We start from the raw sequence: 17,639 nt of genomic DNA on the forward strand, positions 1-17,639 counted from the left end.
AATGAAATTATTCCCTCCACTTCCACTAATTTTGCTACTTTTCTATTTTTCTTTTGTCTGAAATATATGAATCTAGAATGAAATAGATCACAGTTTAGTTGGCCATGGATTTGTAGAATATTTGTATTATATATTTTTAAATGCCTTGAATATATATATCTTCTGGGGCTGTTTATTTTACCACTTGCACTAGTTCCTGAAACTTTAACATGATGCTCCCAAAGGGGGGGCAGAGTTTGCAGGAGACTCAGTGCTGAAATGTCACTTCTTTATCCTCATCAAGCAGTTATTACTCTGGGCATACTGCTGCCCATGTAAGGCTCTGTGTTAGGGAGACTCCAGGGACAAATAGTTATAAGCTATGGTTCCTGCTCCATAGAGCAGGAAAACAGTGAAATGGTGATTTGTGTCCAGGTGAAAAGTGCTACAGGAGTTCCAAGGAGGAAAGTGATTACATGCTTTTCATGAGGGGGAATTGGAATGGTCCTCAGCAGTAGGGTCTAGATGACCAGAGCAGGAGGAGACACATCTGGGGATAAAAAGAGGCTTACAGACACCCTGGAATGGGTGTGCTGTGGTCAAGGGCCAAACAACAAGCCCTATGGTCTGAGGTGGATCTACAGCATAGGATAGTCTGGGGTAGATCTACAGCATAGAATACATGTGAAAAAACACAGCAGGGCCAGATGGTGAAGGGCACTGGGAGCATGCTCTCGGAGTCCTGACTTTATACTTGGACAATGAGGTATCACTTTGGCTGAGAAGAGGCATGTACAACATGACATTCCAGACTGGAAGTTTATGAGCCTGAGCCGCATAGAGTGTGTGGGACAAGGGGACATCTGGAAGCAGAAGTTTGCATAGGAGATTATTTTACAAGTATACAGGAGACTCAGGACTGAATACAAGCAGAGAAATGATAAGGAAGGATTCGGCCACAAAAGACAGCAAAAGAGAAATCAACGGGACTGGCTCACTGACTCAGTACTGGGGGAGAGAGAAAAGGAGTTAAGGGCCCTAACTCTTGGGTCTCTTTCTGGACTTTCCTTCATATTAGACATCAATTAATTTAGCTTTTGAGGCCCATCATCTCCCTGTTTTTCTGTGGAACTGCCTTGCCCCCAGTCACTTCACTGATGGGTGCAGGACAATCCAGTCCTTACAATCCTTTCCTCAGGAATCTAGAATTACGCCTGACAACTAGAGTGGTCTCCCTCTGAGGTATTTGCTGTGTCCATATGAACTGGGAAGCTGAGAAAGCTTCTCTGTAGTAAGAAAAGAGAAGGAAACTGAAGGGAAAAATTAAAAAAGATGAGAGATGGAGAAAAAAAGCTAGGTCTGGGCTCCCTGGTGCACTTTGGTCTCTGCTTTCATGTGTCCCTAAAATGTAACTGCATCCCTCCTCTCTAATTCTGTACAGCATCCTTATAACACAGTATTACATCCCCCCACTTTGATTAAGCTAGCTTGGCAGGCTTATTATTACTTGCAGCCAGAATCATCCAAACTGATAGATTCCTCAGCACAAACTCTTCGTTGTCGGTCAATTGATGCTCTGGCTACTCTCTGAACACTTTAGCACTTTACTGACTCCACATTTTCATACCATTTCCTTCATCTAGAATGCTTGCCCCTTCCTAATCCCTGCTGACTCTACCAGATAAATCCTTACTATCCTTTCTTTCTTCCTTCTCTCCTTATTAAGTACTTTTTGAGTGATTCCATAGTATCTATAAATTGTAATGTTATATTTTTCCACTTCAAGTCCCTGATTTTTGTGACCTCATTAGAAGAATAACTAAAAAGGTACAAAGAGGGTAGAAAGTGATGGACAGTAGGACAAAAATCAGGAAATTTATGCTCTCACATATACAAATTTAAACAATCCAAAGGACAGTGGTCTATTTGCTTACTAATACCTTTGGCTATAAAATGGGTTCAAAGAGGTAGGCCATTTGGCCAAAGCAGATATTTTAGATGAGGAAGTATATCATTCAGGAGTATCAGATGAAAGAAGATAAAAACAGCCTCTGAGGGGCACCTGGGTGGCTCAGTGAGCTAAGCAACTGACTCTTGATTTCAGCTCAGGTCATGATCTCATGGTTCTTGGGATCAAGCCCCATGTCAGGCTCTGTGATGACAGTGTGGAGCCTGCTTGGGATTCTCTCTCTCTCCCTTTCTCTCTGCCCCTCCCCCACTCATGTGTACTCTCTCAAAATAAATAAACATTAAAAAAAAAAAAAAAACCAGCCTCTGAGGGACACCTGGGTGGCTCAGTTGGTTAAAGTGTCTGACTGGCTCAGGTCATGACTTCATGGTTCATGGGTCTGAGCCCTGCATCAGACTGTGTGCTGACACCTCAGAGCCTGGAGCCTGCTTCCAATTCTGTGTCTCCCTCTCTCTCTGCCCCTCCCTTGTTCAAACTCTGTCTCTGTCTCTGGCTCTCTCTAAAAAATAAGTAAACATTAAAAAAAAAAAGTCTCTGAACAAGTAATGCAAAATACACTATTTAGTGCTACAAATTTGATTTTATAAATATCCAGAGGAGGTCCTACAGCAAATAAGAGACTGATATGGAACCCACCAGTGCTTTCTTACTTTCTCCACTATGCTAAACTATCCCACAGGAAATAAAGAAGAAATACATCAAGTTTTAGATGAGACAAACATTCCATTTTATATAATTTTTTAAATCGATAACATATTTTAAACTGTTGTCCATTAAAATAGAAATATATTCCAGGAACCATCTTGAACCTAATGCCTGGGCTATACTGTGAAGCAACAGCAACAATAAACTGTTATTCTCTTTTAAGACACTACAGAATATTGCTTATAAAGGCTTCTCTTTGCCTCTAAAATGAGAAAACCAATCTGCTATCTTGTGAAATCTCACATAAATCTGGCACACAGTGGCGTTTACCTTCCCTTCAGCAATTGTGGCCTTTGTTCTGGTAACTTACAATGTCTCAGGAGGGGAAAATCCAAAATTGCCTTATGAAATCAGTATGAAAATGGGCAGCAAATGGATGGACACTTAATGAGCAAGATAAAGTGCCAAGAAATAGTTAATGTTTCTTTCGGCCTCATTCAAAGGAACATTCCTAAGACCCCAAAGCACTCACAGCAGAAGATTACATGAGTAGCACCGGTTAGCGCAATGCTATTGTACAAACAATGTGTTGCTGAGCAGGGCAGAAATATTGTTTACATGAAAATGGAATGATCTCTAGTGAGTACTGAAAGAAAGTGATAATTTCCATAACCAGGAAAAGCATTTTTACATCATTCCGTTTCAACCGCTATAAAACCCTGAGTTGCTTTGGCAATTGCTTATCCCTGCTTTGCTGGCTTTATATCATCCTCATCTCTGCAGCTTTTCATTTACTAAATGACAGGGTTTTTTGTTGTTGCTTTGCCTTATTTTTTGCCTTGAAATCTTGGCAGAAAACACCACCATGCTGTATGGTTTCTCAGGGTCCACCTTGCAATGTTCATACAATGAATTTTTGGTGCTACTTTCACAAAAGCCCAGTTGGCTTATCCTCCCAGTAAAACTGCTGAAACTATGATCAGAAAAGCTCCCCCAATAGCAACTGTAAACTAAGCACTTCTCTACCTTTATGGAGCCTTTCATTCTACATACAGTGTTTATTATACTGAGAACAAAGCACAGAGCTGTTTCAGTGAGAGAAGGGAAATACAAAAACACTTACCTGCATTACAATAAGGAGGTCAAAGACCAAGATGAAAGAAGCCAGGAATGCTCTGGAAACTTCATCACTGGGCAAAAATCCCCGATTCAGCTTGTCCCAGCTGATCCAGTCAGTTGTAATGACAAGTACAACCACAGAAGTGAGAGTAAACAGAACCGTCCTGCAAGAAACAAGATACTCATTAAAGAACGTTAGACATAATAATATAGACAGTGAAGAGTGTGTGTTATCTGTGCTTTATTAAATGTCTATCCTTTGCCAAGTACCCTTTGCCAAGGCATATTCACCAAAATGAAGATGAACAAAGAAGTAAATTAAGTGCTTTCTTTCAAAAGCAATTAGAAAAAGGTATGATAGCATCTATCCCAAAATTTTCCCTTAAGAACATTAAGGTAATGATTATAGAATAAATAATTAACAACAAAACCATTACAAATGGCCTTGGCTAGTACAATATATGTCCCAACGAGAACACTGGTGTGTACCTCTCATTACATGTACATCATTTACTGATGGTAGTAGACATCCACATGTAAGAGCAGAAGGCAGATGGGAAATGGGCAATATCCAAGCCTTTGGATTTTATTACGTGCTACAAAAGAGAGGGATAGCTAACCAATCCCATCATCATCCCCAGGGCCTAAGGAGCTCCATGGAAGAACCACCTCTACACACGAACTGTGTAGCCACTTCTCATAGGACGTGTTTCATAGATGGCTTGTGGCCTAGTGACCTGTCTAGGTCATACCGTTTGATTACCCATTCCTTGTTATAAGATACTAGGGACGTGAGCTTATTTCTTATCTTTGTGGCCCTGTGAAATCTTGCATAATTGTATTGATGGAATTCAATGAATTTTTGTTGGAATTATAACAATTAACAATTAAGGTTTTAAAAAGAATCAAGAGTACTTAAATTAGTCTTTAATATTGACATTGAAATTAAATCTGAAATATGGGCAGCAAAAATTTAATATGCCAGAGAATTATCTGTAATGTAGTTAAACCTCTGCTTTCAGAGCTACATTGGTATCTGGATATTGTTTTGAATTGTAAAAAGGAGTCTATGGCCATACCACCCTAAACACACCTGATTTTGTCTGAATTATAAAAACAAAAATGAAAAAAAAAACAATTACTTTGAAAATAATCAATCTAAAGAAAGAAAAAAAAGAAGAAACAAGGAAATAAAAAAAGACAAAAAAAGAATGGAAGAAAATACATGGAGGTGAGATAAACCTTAGAAGAATACCTACCCATTTTGATAATTAACAAACTTGTTTTTGCCCTCTGATGTTTGATAATAATTGATACAAAAAACCCACACAATAATATGGACCATCCTAAAATTCTCTTTTCAACTGAACAAAGCACAAATTTCTAACTTTAAATACTGGGTTTGCTTTTTACAACCTCTTATTTGTAATATTTGATATAATGAATATCAAATAAATAATTTGATATAATGAATATAATGAACTCTTCCTTAGATTTCTCCCTCTGTATGAATAAAAAAAGATATATTTAAAACGTTTTTGAAAAATAAAAATGTCTAATAAAATTATTTTATTAAAATTGCAAACTGTCAAAGAATTTGACTCATGATCTCTAAAATATAAATTACAGATTGTCTCTACTACCATTTAGAATATCTTTGATCATTTGTAGAAATTCAAATGGATTAATTAAGAATGGGAGGAATCCTAAATAACTATTACAATTCAAGAGAAATGAAATAGCAAATATTATACAGTCTAACATAAGAATAATGGGATTTTAAACAAATTTTTCTCCAGGTTAAATCAGTTTGTGGTTTTTGATTTTGTTTTTTTCTTTTAGACAAGTAAAAAGTCTATATATTTAATGCAATAAGAAATCCCTGGATGGCATATTAGTCCAACAATATCACTCAAAACAAAGCTCCTTTTATCTTCCTTCTCCTCCATCTTTAATATGACTTTCACCCTTATTATGGTGAGATGGTTTCTCTATCACCAGACATTTCATCCAGTCAGGCATTAAGACAGGAGTAAATGCCCAAAAGACATTCCAGTGGATCTGCTTCTTTCTTTTTTTAATGCCAGTATAGTTAATATACAGGGTTATATTAGCTTTAGGTGCACATTATGTTGTTCAACAATTGTATACACTATTCAGTGCTCATAAGAGTACCCTTAATCACCTATTTCACCCATCTCCCCTTTGGGAACCATCAATTTGTTCTCTATAGTTAAGAGCCTGCTTTTTTGGTTTGTGACTTTTTTACTTTTTCTTTATTTTTTTTATTTCTCAAATTCTACATGAGTGAAATCATATGGTGTTAGTCTTTCTCTGACTGACTTATTTCACATAGCATCATACCCTCTGGATCTATACATGTTGCTAATGGCAAGATTTCATTCCTTCTTAAGGCTGAGTAACGTTCCATTGTATATATATGCCACCTCTTCTTTATCCATTCATCAATCAGTGAACACTTGGGCTGCTTCCATGATTTGACTATTGTAAATAATGCTGCAATAAACATAAAGGTGCATATATCTTTTTGAATTAGTGGTTTTATATTCTTTGTGTAAATACCCAGTAATAAAATTACTGGATCATATACATGGTAATTCTATTTTTAATTTTTTTGAGGAAGGTCTATACTGTTTTCCACATCGGCTGCACCAGTTTGCATTCCCACCAAAAGTACAAGAGGGTTCCATTTTCCCCACACCCTTCCCAACATTTGTTGTTTCCTGAGTTTGTGATTCTAGCCATTCTGACAGGTGTGAGGTGATATCTCATTGTAGTTTTGATTTACATTTCACTGATGATTAGTGATGTTGAGCATCTTTTCATGTGTCTATTGGCCAGCTATATGTCTTTGGAGAAATATCCATTCATGACTTCTGCTCAGTTTTTAATTAGATTATTTGAGTGTTGAGTTTTACCAGTTCTTTGTATATTTTGGATACTAACTTTTTAAAAATTTTTTAATGTTTATTTATATAGTTTTGAAAGAGAGATTGAGAGGACAGGTTGGGGAGGGACAAAGAGAGAGAGGAAGATACAGAATCTGAAGCAGGCTTCAGGGTTTCAGCAGTCAGCACAGAACTGGACACGGGTTGGAACCCAGAAACCATGAGATCATGACTTGAGCCAAAGTCGGACACTTAACCGACTGAGTCACCCGGGTACACCAGGATATTAACCTTTTATTAGACACGTCATTTGCAAATATCTTCTTCCATTCAGTAGGTTGTCTTTCAGTTTTTTGATTGTTTCCTTTGCTGTGCAGAAACTTTATATTTTGATGTAGTCCCAATAGTTTATTTTTGCTTTTATTTCCCTTGCTTCAGGAGACATACCTAGAAAAATGTTGGTACAATTGATGCCAAGAAGTTACTGCCTATGCTCTCTTCTAATAGGATTTTTATGGCTTCAAGTCTCACATGTAGCTCTTTAATCCATTTTGAGTTTATTTTTGTGTACGGTGTGTATGCTGTAAGAACGTGATCCAGTTTCATTTTTTTTTTTTTTTTTGCATGTAGCTGTCCAGTTTTCCCAACACCATTTGTTGAAGAGATTATCTTTTTCCCATTGCATGCTCTTGCCTTCTTTCTTCAAGATTAATTGACCACATAATTTTGGGTTTGTTTCTGAGCTGTTTCCTTGATTTATGTGTCTAATTATTTGCCAGTACCATACCATTTTGATTACTAAAGCTTTGTAGTGTATCTTGATACCTCGGATTGTGATAGTTCAGTTTTGTTCTTCCTTTTCAAGACTGCTTTGGCTACTTGAAGTCTTTTATGGTTCCATACAAATTTCAGGATTATTTTTTCTAGTTCTGTGAAAAATACTGTTAGTATTTTGACAGGGATTGCATTAAATCTGTAGATTGCTTTGGATAGCATGGCCATTTTAAAAATATTTGTTTTTCCAATCCATGAGCATAGAATATCTATTTTTTGTGTGCTCTTCAATTTCATTTATCAGTGTTTTGTAGTTTTCAGAGTACAAGTCTTTCACTTCCTTGATTAAGTTTATTCCTAGGTATTTTATTTTTTTGGTGTAATTGTAAATGAGATTTTCTTAATTTCCTTTTTGTTTCTTTATTATTAGTGTATAAAAATACAACAGATTTCTGTATATTGATTTTGTATCCTGCAAACTTACTGAATTCATTTATTAGGTCAAGTAGTGATTTGGTGGAGTCATTAAGGTTTTCTATATATAGTATCATGTCATCTGCAAATAGTGAAAGTTTTATTTCTTCCTTACCAATATGGATGCCTTTTATTTCTTTTTCTTATCTGATTGCTGTGGCTAGGCTTCCTATGTTGAATAAAAGTGATGAAGTGAACATCCTTGTCTTGCTCTTGATCTTAGGTGAAAAGCTCCCAGTTTTTTCCCACTGAGTTATGATGTTAGCTGTGGGTTTTTCATATATGGCTTTATTATGTTGAGGTATGTTCTCTCTAAATCTACTTTGATAGTTTTTATCATGAAAGGATGTTGTACTTTGTCTAATGTTTTTTTCACCTAATGATAATATGGTGTAGCATGTTGATTTGTTAATATTAAACAATGCTTGCATCCCAGGAATAAATTCCACCTGATCATGGTGAATGATTTTTTAAATATATTGTTGGTTTTTGTTTGCTAAATTTTTGCATCTGTATTTATCAGAGATATCAGAGATATCTCTGTCTGTCTCTCTCTTTTTTTTAAGAGTCTGGCTAAAGGTTTATCAATTTTGTTGATCTTTTCAAAAAGCCAGATCCTGGACTCACTGATATGTTCTATTGTTTTTTTAGTTTCTATTTTGTATATTTCTGCTCTAACATTTATTATGTCCTTCCCTTGACTGATTTTGGATTTTGTTTGTTTCTCCTGCTGTAGCTCCTTTAAGTGTTAGGTTAGGTCATTTATTTGAAATTTTTTTGGTTCTTGAGGTAGGCCTGTATTGCTATAAACTTCCCTCTTAGAACCACTTTTGCTTAATCCCAAAGATTTGGACTATTATGTTTTAATTTTTATTTGTCTCCATGTATTTTTTGATTTCCTCTTTGATTTCTTGGTTGACCCATTCATTGTTTAGTACCATGTTATGTAGCCTTCATGTATTTGTGCTCTATCTAGGTTTTGTATGTGTATGTGTGTGGTTGATTTCTAGTTTTATAACATTGTGGTCAGATGCATGGTATAACTTTGATCTTTCTGAATTTGTTGAGACTTGATTTGTGGCTTAACATGTAATCTATTCTGGAGAATGATCAGTGTGCATGTGAAAATAATGTACATTATCCTATTTTAGAATGGAATGTTCTGACTATATCTGTTAAATCCATTTAGTACAAAATACCATTTAAGGCCACTGTTTCCTTATTGATTTTCTGTTTGGATGATCTATCCATTGATGTAAGTGGGTGTTAAATTCTCCTAGTATTTTTGTATTACTACTGAGTAGTTCCTTTTTGTTTGTTAACTGTTTTATGTATTTCGGTGCTTTCATATTGGGTGTATAAATATTTATAATTGTTATATCTTTTTGTTGCGTTGTTCCCTTTATTATTATATAGTGTCCTTTTTGTCTCCCATTACAGTCTTTGTTTTTTAGTATATTTTGTCTCATATAAGTATTGCTATCCTGGTTTTCTTTTCACTTTCATTTGCATAATAAATCCTTTCCCTCTATTCATTTTCAATCTGTATGTGCCTTTAGGTCTGAAATGAGTCTCTTGTAGGCAGCCTACAGATACGTCTTGCTTTTTTATCCATTCCCTCACCCTTTGTCTTCTGTTTAGAAAATGCAGGCCATTTACATTCAAAGTAACTATTGATAGGTATGTACTTATTGCCATTTTGTTACTTGTTTTATGGTTGTTTTTATAGTTCTTCTCTCTTCCTTCTTTCTCATGTTCTCTCACAGTTTTCTGGCTTTCTCTGGTGATATACTTAGATTCCTTTCTCTTCATTTTTGCATATCTATTATTGTTGTTTTATCTGTGGTTACCATTAGGTTTGTATATAACATCTTATGCATATAGCTGTCTATATTAAGTTGATGGTCACTTAAGTTTGTCTCATTCTTTACTCCTCTCCCATCCATGTTTTATGTATATGGTGTCATATTTTACATCCTTTATTTTGTGAATCCCTTGATCAATTTTTATAGATATACTTAATGCTTTTGTGCTTCCTACTTTTCTTAATCCTATTTGTGGTCTTTCTTTTTGACTGTTTGAGTCTGTTTAGTATTTTTGTAGAACAAGTTTAGTGGTCACGAATTCCTTCAACTTTTTTTTGTCTGCAAAATTCTTCATATCTCCTTCTATTCTGAATGATACTTTTGTTGGATAGACTATTCTTCATTGCAAGTTTTTCTCTTTCAACACTTTGAATACATCATGTCACTCCCTTCTGTCCTGCAAAGTTTCTGTTGAACAATCTGCTGATAGCCTTATGGGGTCTCCTTTATTTGTAACTTTTTGTTTCTCCTACTGCTTTTTAAGATTCTCTCTTTATCACTACTTTTTGCCAGTTTAATTACAACTTATCTTGGTATGGACCACCTTGGGTTGATTCTTTTGGGGGCTCTCTGTACCTCCTAGATTTAGATATGTTTCCTTCCCCAAATTCAGGAAATTTTCAGCTATTATCTCTTCAAATAAATTTTCTGTTTCCTCTTCTCTCTCTTCTTCTGGGTTCCTTACAATGCAAATGTTATTATGCTTTATGGTGTCATTGAGTTCCAGAATCCTATTTTCATTTTTCATTATTATTTTTTGTCTCTCCTGTTAAGCTTGACTGATTTTCATTTATTCTGTCCTCCAAGTCACTGATCCATTCTTCTGTTTCCTCTAGTTTACTATTTATCTATGTAGTTAGTGTATTTTTGATTTCAGTTACTTAGTCCTTCACCTTTGATTGGTTCTTTTTGATGTTTTCTGTATCTTTGTTGAGGATCTCAATGAAGTCCTCCATTCTTTTCTCAAATCTGGTGAGTACATGTATAACCATTACTTTAAATTCTCTATCAGGCATATTATTTATATGTTTTGTTTAGCTCTCTTGCTGTGATTTTGTCTCATTTTTTCATTTGAGACATATTCCTCTGTCTCCTCATTTTGTCTAACTTTCTGTGTCTGTTTCTCTGTGTTAGGAAAGCCAGCTACATCTCCTGCTCTTCAACATAGTGGCCTTATGATGAAGAGGTCCTGTAGTGTAAGGTCCCTGTTCACCAGAACCTGGTGCTTCAGGAGTATCCTCTGTGTGTGTTTTGGATGAGCCATGTTTGCCTTTAGTCTGCAATGGCTCACTTTGCATATTGTGGACAGGATTTGGTACCTGTGGCCAGTCTGGGGCTGCCTTGAGCTTAAGTTGAGTCAGACTAAGTATATGCCAGAGATGCAATAGCACTGAACTACAGGGTGCTTTCCCTCTGTTGTCCCCTGAGAAACTTTTGTTGGTGGCAGGGTCTGCAGTCAGACCAGATGTCTGCCCCCAGTCCACTGTTGGGGAAGCAGTTGGACTGGTTATCTTCCCCTCTCCTTGGGACAGGAGTAGTTCTGGCCACTGCTGGGGCTGTTTGCATACTGCCAGGCTTGTGGCACTGGTTTGCATTGGCTGTGGCCAAGGGTATATTGGAGGGAGTGTGGCATGTGGTGCCAGCAAGGTCCATGCTCATCCACTGAGGGAGAGGATCTGCAGCCACCAGGGAAAAACTCCTGCCAGGCCAGCTGGGTTGGAGGGAGCAGATCCACAGAGGTGCACATGGGCAGTGTGCACTGTTAGCAAGCTAGGTGGAGAATATTGCTTGGTGCTGTTTCCTGAAGGTGTTCTTGTATCTAGGCTGGGGGTGCCCAGGAGGGAAATGCTGTCCACTAGTTCTTCTGTTCTTAGAGGGGTCTCCCAAAGATCCCTGTCTCTCCAGAACATGCTGTGAGATTAGTAATTAATCTCCTTCCCATGCATGCCAGGTTATTCAAACTGCTGCTTCTATGCTGTATCTCAGTGGGACTGTTTGTTGTGTTGTCTCTTTACAGGTGGGGACTCTGTCCTCCTGGCTCTCCCAGAGACTAGCCTGCTGATTTCTGATGTTTCAGATTTTAAGCCCCACTGATTGTTAGGCCCCTCTGGTTTTCAAAGCCAAATGTCATACAAATTTGTCTTCCCTGTTTGGGTCCCTGGTGCCAGGGATACTTGACAGGTCTGCTCCTTTCCCCTCTCCATACTCCCTGTGCCCCTCCCTTCTGGGGACAGTCATGCAGGTCCCTTTGTCCCTAGACCATGTCTCCACCTTTCCTTTCCTCTTTGATATTGCCTCTTCTCTACATTTAGCTGTGGAGAGTCTGTTCTGCCAGTCTTCAGGTCATTTTATGCTTTATTTACACTGATGTGTTGTTATCTAGTTGTATGCATGGTATGAGGTGAGCTTAGGACCCTCCTACTCCATCATCTTCCCCAGAAGGCTACAGGCTAGTATTTTCAATATCATCCCTGTACTTTTTTTCCCAAGAGATACCAAGATCTCCTTTTGTAGAGACAGTTGATTACATTGGAGTTCATACTCTAACATTACCTCATTGGTCTAAATATGTAAACTGGTAATGTAATGTAATGTAATGTAATGTAAAATTAAATATTCATTAAGAGGCACATTTTTAGGTGTCAAAATCTGGGAGTTTGGAATAAGTGTCTGCTGAGCTATCAGAAACCTCTTATATGTCAAGATTTACAAAGGAGTTAGTCATGCTAATAATCTCATTATGAATAAAGTCATTAAAGTTAACCATTAAAACATTTTGGTACTTGAAATTTATCACAATGCCTGTTGTGTGAGAGCTTCCTAAGTTCATCTTTTGGACGTTTGCTTTATTTGATATATTTTCAATTATCCAATATGTAATACCTGTTCTAAGAGCTTTTCATAGATGTCTTCCTGGCTTTATTAAGTAATTCTGTTTTGAGAAAGAGTATTGCTACACATATCAAGAAAAAGTTAGTGGTGATACTTTATCACTCCAAAGGGAAATTAAAGGAAACATTCTGCCTAATATTTAATATTTACTAGTATAAAAAAAATAAAAATGGCAATCATTAAATATGAAGGCATACAGCTCAAGACAGTTCTAAAAATAAAGTCTCAAGAGAATGGAAAAAAGAAAAAAAAAAAAGCAGGACCAAAACACATTAATTAGTCATTCCACTTAGTCCCTTCTCTAGATAGAACTTTAGAAGCAAATGTACTGCATGTCTTTTGTTTTTCTCAGCCACTTCTCGTAAAATTGTTAGACTTTACCATGCTATGATAATTCAGTCAGAACACCTGTTTAAAAGAGCCATGACTCAGGTTATACAAAAACAGTCACTTTTATGTGAAACTGCTACAAAGAAAATAGTAATGGTAGCAAATTACTATTACAGTTATGTGCCACTTATAATATACCAAGCATTGGCATAAGCACTTTACACAAATTAACTTATGTAACTTATATAATCCTTACAACCCTATTGTCACCACCCCCAATTTAAGTGCAGAAACTCACAGAAAGTTCAAATAACTTGACCTGAGTTACAGACTTTAAAAGTTACATGAAATATAAGATATGAGTGATATGACATGATTCACATCCAGGCTGACTTAGAATAGTCTGTGTGATAACCACTGTACAGATTGCCTCTCATAGGAAGCTATTGAATATTATCCTTCTGTAACTGTGTAGCAAGGATTTCATTTATTTTCCTTTTTTATTACAAGTATAATATTGGAAAATTATCATCCAGAAATACTTAACATTGAAATATAAAACTGACACAGACTGACAAGAACTGGTAGGCAACAGTTAACAGGAATATTTTCGTGGCAGCAAAAATGGAACCTCATAAATGCTGGCCATCAATGCAACATTCTCAGGTTTTTATTTAACCAATATGATTGAAAAGATGTTTACTCTGGACCATGATTCTTGGGGAGTTCCAGCTTCTCTTTTAAGTAGCATCCAATTAAACAATTATCTGGATTATTTCCTTTCAGGCTGTAGCCAACACCAGCAGGACATACTGGCTCATCAATTTCACTGTCTGGTTTCTGGCCACTAGTCAAATGGAAAAAAACTCATACATAATTATCAGCTTGAGTAGTTAGTCTCAATTTCATGTTTTCAGGTTTCTAGTTTGTTTACTTTTCCTCAATTATTGCTAATTCCGCTTAGATTAATAAGAGTTAGAATGTGAGACCAAGAAGGGTTAACAGAGCTTTTTTTTTTTTAAGTTTTTATTTAAATTCTGTTTAGTTAACATATTGTGTAATAGTGGTTTCAGGAGTAGAATTTAGTGATTCATTCATTACTTACCCAGTGTTCATCACAACAAGTGCCCTTCTTAATACTCATCACCCATTTAGCCCCTTAACAGACCTTTTCTAATCCAGCCATTACCAACCTCTGGGTGGGCTTGTGGGAACCACAGAATTGTTGGTAAGGAAGTGTAAATTTGTATATGCACTAAGAGTCATTGGTAAAGTGCACAAATAAAATGTTTCCAGAGACGTTAGGGGACTTGCTCCTGTCACACAGACTGCCAGTGACAGCACTATAATGAGAATCTGTTGATTCTTTTTTTTTTTTTTTTTTCTGTTCGATTCCTTTTTTATTTTTTTATTTTTATTTTTATTTTTTTATTTTTTAATATATGAAATTTACTGTCAAATTGGTTTCCATACAACACCCAGTGCTCATCCCAAAAGGTGCCCTCCTCAATACCCATCACCCACCCTGCCCTCCCTCCCACCCTGCCCTCCCTCCCACCCCCCATCAACCCTCAGTTTGTTCTCAGTTTTTAACAGTCTCTAATGCTTTGGCTCTCTCCCACTCTAACCTCTTTTTTTTTTTTTTTTTTTTTTTTCCTTCCCCTCCCCCATGGGTTTCTGTTATGTTTCTCAGGATCCACATAAGAGTGAAACCATATGGTATCTGTCTTTCTCTGTATGGCTTATTTCACTTAGCATCACACTCTCCAGTTCCATCCATGTTGCTACAAAAGGCCATATTTCATTTTTTCTCATTGCCACGTAGTATTCCATTGTGTATATAAACCACAATTTCTTTATCCATTCATCAGTTGATGGACATTTAGGCTCTTTCCATAATTTGGCTATTGTTGAGAGTGCCGCTATAAACATTGGGGTACAAGTGCCCCTATGCATCAGTACTCCTGTATCCCTTGGATAAATTCCTAGCAGTGCTATTGCTGGGTCATAGGGTAGGTCTATTTTTAATTTTCTGAGGAACCTCCACACTGCTTTCCAGAGCGGCTGCACCAATTTGCATTCCCACCAACAGTGCAAGAGGGTTCCTGTTTCTCCACATCCTCTCCAGCATCTATAGTCTCCTGATTTCTTCATTTTGGCCACTCTGACTGGCGTGAGGTGGTATCTGAGTGTGGTTTTGATTTGTATTTCCCTGATAAGGAGCGACGTTGAACATCTTTTCATGTGCCTGTTGGCCATCCGGATGTCTTCTTTAGAGAAGTGTCTATTCATGTTTTCTGCCCATTTCTTCACTGGGTTATTTGTTTTTCTGGTGTGGAGTTTGATGAGCTCTTTATAGATTTTGGATACTAGCCCTTTGTCCGATGTGTCATTTGCAAATATCTTTTCCCATTCCGTTGGTTGCCTTTTAGTTTTGTTGGTTGTTTCCTTTGCTGTGCAGAAGCTTTTTATCTTCATAAGGTCCCAGTAATTCACTTTTGCTTTTAATTCCCTTGCCTTTGGGGATGTGCCGAGTAAGAGATTGCTACGGCTGAGGTCAGAGAGGTCTTTTCCTGCTTTCTCCTCTAAGGTTTTGATGGTTTCCTGTCTCACATTCAGGTCCTTTATCCATTTTGAGTTTATTTTTGTGAATGGTGTGAGAAAGTGGTCTAGTTTCAACCTTCTGCATGTTGCTGTCCAGTTCTCCCAGCACCATTTGTTAAAGAGACTGTCTTTTTTCCATTGGATGTTCTTTCCTGCTTTGTCAAAGATTAGTTGGCCATACGTTTGTGGGTCTAGTTCTGGGGTTTCTATTCTATTCCATTGGTCTATGTGTCTGTTTTTATGCCAATACCATGCTGTCTTGATGATGACAGCTTTGTAGTAGAGGCTAAAGTCTGGGATTGTGATGCCTCCTGCTTTGGTCTTCTTCTTCAAAATTACTTTGGCTATTCGGGGTCTTTTGTGGTTCCATATGAATTTTAGGATTGCTTGTTCTAGTTTCGAGAAGAATGCTGGTGCAATTTTGATTGGGATTGCATTGAATGTGTAGATAGCTTTGGGTAGTATTGACATTTTGACAATATTTATTCTTCCAATCCATGAGCAGGGAATGTCTTTCCATTTCTTTATATCTTCTTCAATTACCTGCATAAGCTTTCTATAGTTTTCAGCATACAGATCTTTTACATCTTTGGTTAGATTTATTCCTAGGTATTTTATGCTTCTTGGTGCAATTGTGAATGGGATCAGTTTCTTCATTTGTCTTTCTGTTGCTTCATTGTTAGTGTATAAGAATGCAACTGATTTCTGCACATTGATTTTGTATCCTGCAACTTTGCTGAATTCATGTATCAGTTCTAGCAGACTTTTGGTGGAGTCTATCGGATTTTCCACGTATAATATCATGTCATCTGCAAAAAGCGAAAGCTTGACTTCATCTTTGCCAATTTTGATGCCTTTGATTTCCTTTTGTTGTCTGATTGCTGATGCTAGAACTTCCAGCACTATATTAAACAGCAGCGGTGACAGTGGGCATCCCTGTCGTGTTCCTGATCTCAGGGAAAAAGCTCTCAGTTTTTCCCCGTTGAGGATGATGTTAGCTGTGGGCTTTTCATAAATGGCCTTTATGATCTTTAAGTATGTTCCTTCTATCCCGACTTTCTCAAGGGTTTTTATTAAGAAAGGGTGCTGGATTTTGTCAAAGGCCTTTTCTGCATCGATTGACAGGATCATATGGTTCTTCTCTTTTTTTTTGTTAATGTGATGTATCACGTTGATCGATTTGCGAATGTTGAACCAGCCCTGCATCCCAGGAATGAATCCCACTTGATCATGGTGAATAATTCTTTTTATATGCTGTTGAATTCGATTTGCTAGTATCTTATTAAGGATTTTTGCATCCATATTCATCAGGGATATTGGCCTGTAATTCTCTTTTTTTACTGGGTCTCTGTCTGGTTTAGGAATCAAAGTAATGCTGGCTTCATAGAATGAGTCTGGAAGTTTTCCTTCCCTTTCTATTTCTTGGAATAGCTTGAGAAGGATAGGTATTATCTCTGCTTTAAATGTCTGGTAGAACTCCCCTGGGAAGCCATCTGGTCCTGGACTCTTATTTGTTGGGAGATTTTTGATAACCGATTCAATTTCTTCGCTGGTTATGGGTCTGTTCAAGCTTTCTATTTCCTCCTGATTGAGTTTTGGAAGAGTGTGGGTGTTTAGAAATTTGTCCATTTCTTCCAGGTTGTCCAATTTGCTGGCATATAATTTTTCATAGTATTCCCTGATAATTGTTTGTATCTCTGAGGGATTGGTTGTAATCATTCCATTTTCATTCATGATTTTATCTATTTGGGTCATCTCCCTTTTCTTTTTGAGAAGCCTGGCTAGAGGTTTGTCAATTTTGTTTATTTTTTCAAAAAACCAACTCTTGGTTTCGTTGATCTGCTCTACAGTTTTTTTAGATTCTATATTGTTTATTTCTGCTCTGATCTTTATGATTTCTCTTCTTCTGCTGGGTTTAGGCTGCCTTTGCTGTTCTGCTTCTATTTCCTTTAGGTGTGCTGTTAGATTTTGTATTTGGGATTTTTCTTGTTTCTTGAGATAGGCCTGGATTGCAATGTATTTTCCTCTCAGGACTGCCTTCGCTGCATCCCAAAGCGTTTGGATTGTTGTATTTTCATT

The 17,639-nt window shown here is 37.0% G+C and overlaps 1 protein-coding gene across 6 annotated transcripts in view; it reads right to left on the minus strand.

The window, feature by feature from the left end:
• TMEM117 (transmembrane protein 117) overlaps positions 1-17,639 on the minus strand; it is a 483,464-nt gene that overhangs the window by 89,479 nt on the left and 376,346 nt on the right. For all 6 annotated transcript variants that reach the window (XM_053895726.1, XM_019419099.2, XM_019419100.2 and 3 more), the window contains one exon: positions 3,717-3,876. In XM_053895726.1, the coding sequence (XP_053751701.1) occupies positions 3,717-3,876 (160 nt within the window). The remainder of the gene's footprint in view (positions 1-3,716; positions 3,877-17,639) is intronic.

Source organism: Panthera pardus, unplaced genomic scaffold (genome assembly GCF_024362965.1).
Source record: "Panthera pardus isolate Hobbes unplaced genomic scaffold, ASM2436296v1 HiC_scaffold_6, whole genome shotgun sequence".
NCBI classification, from domain to species: domain Eukaryota; kingdom Metazoa; phylum Chordata; class Mammalia; order Carnivora; family Felidae; genus Panthera; species Panthera pardus.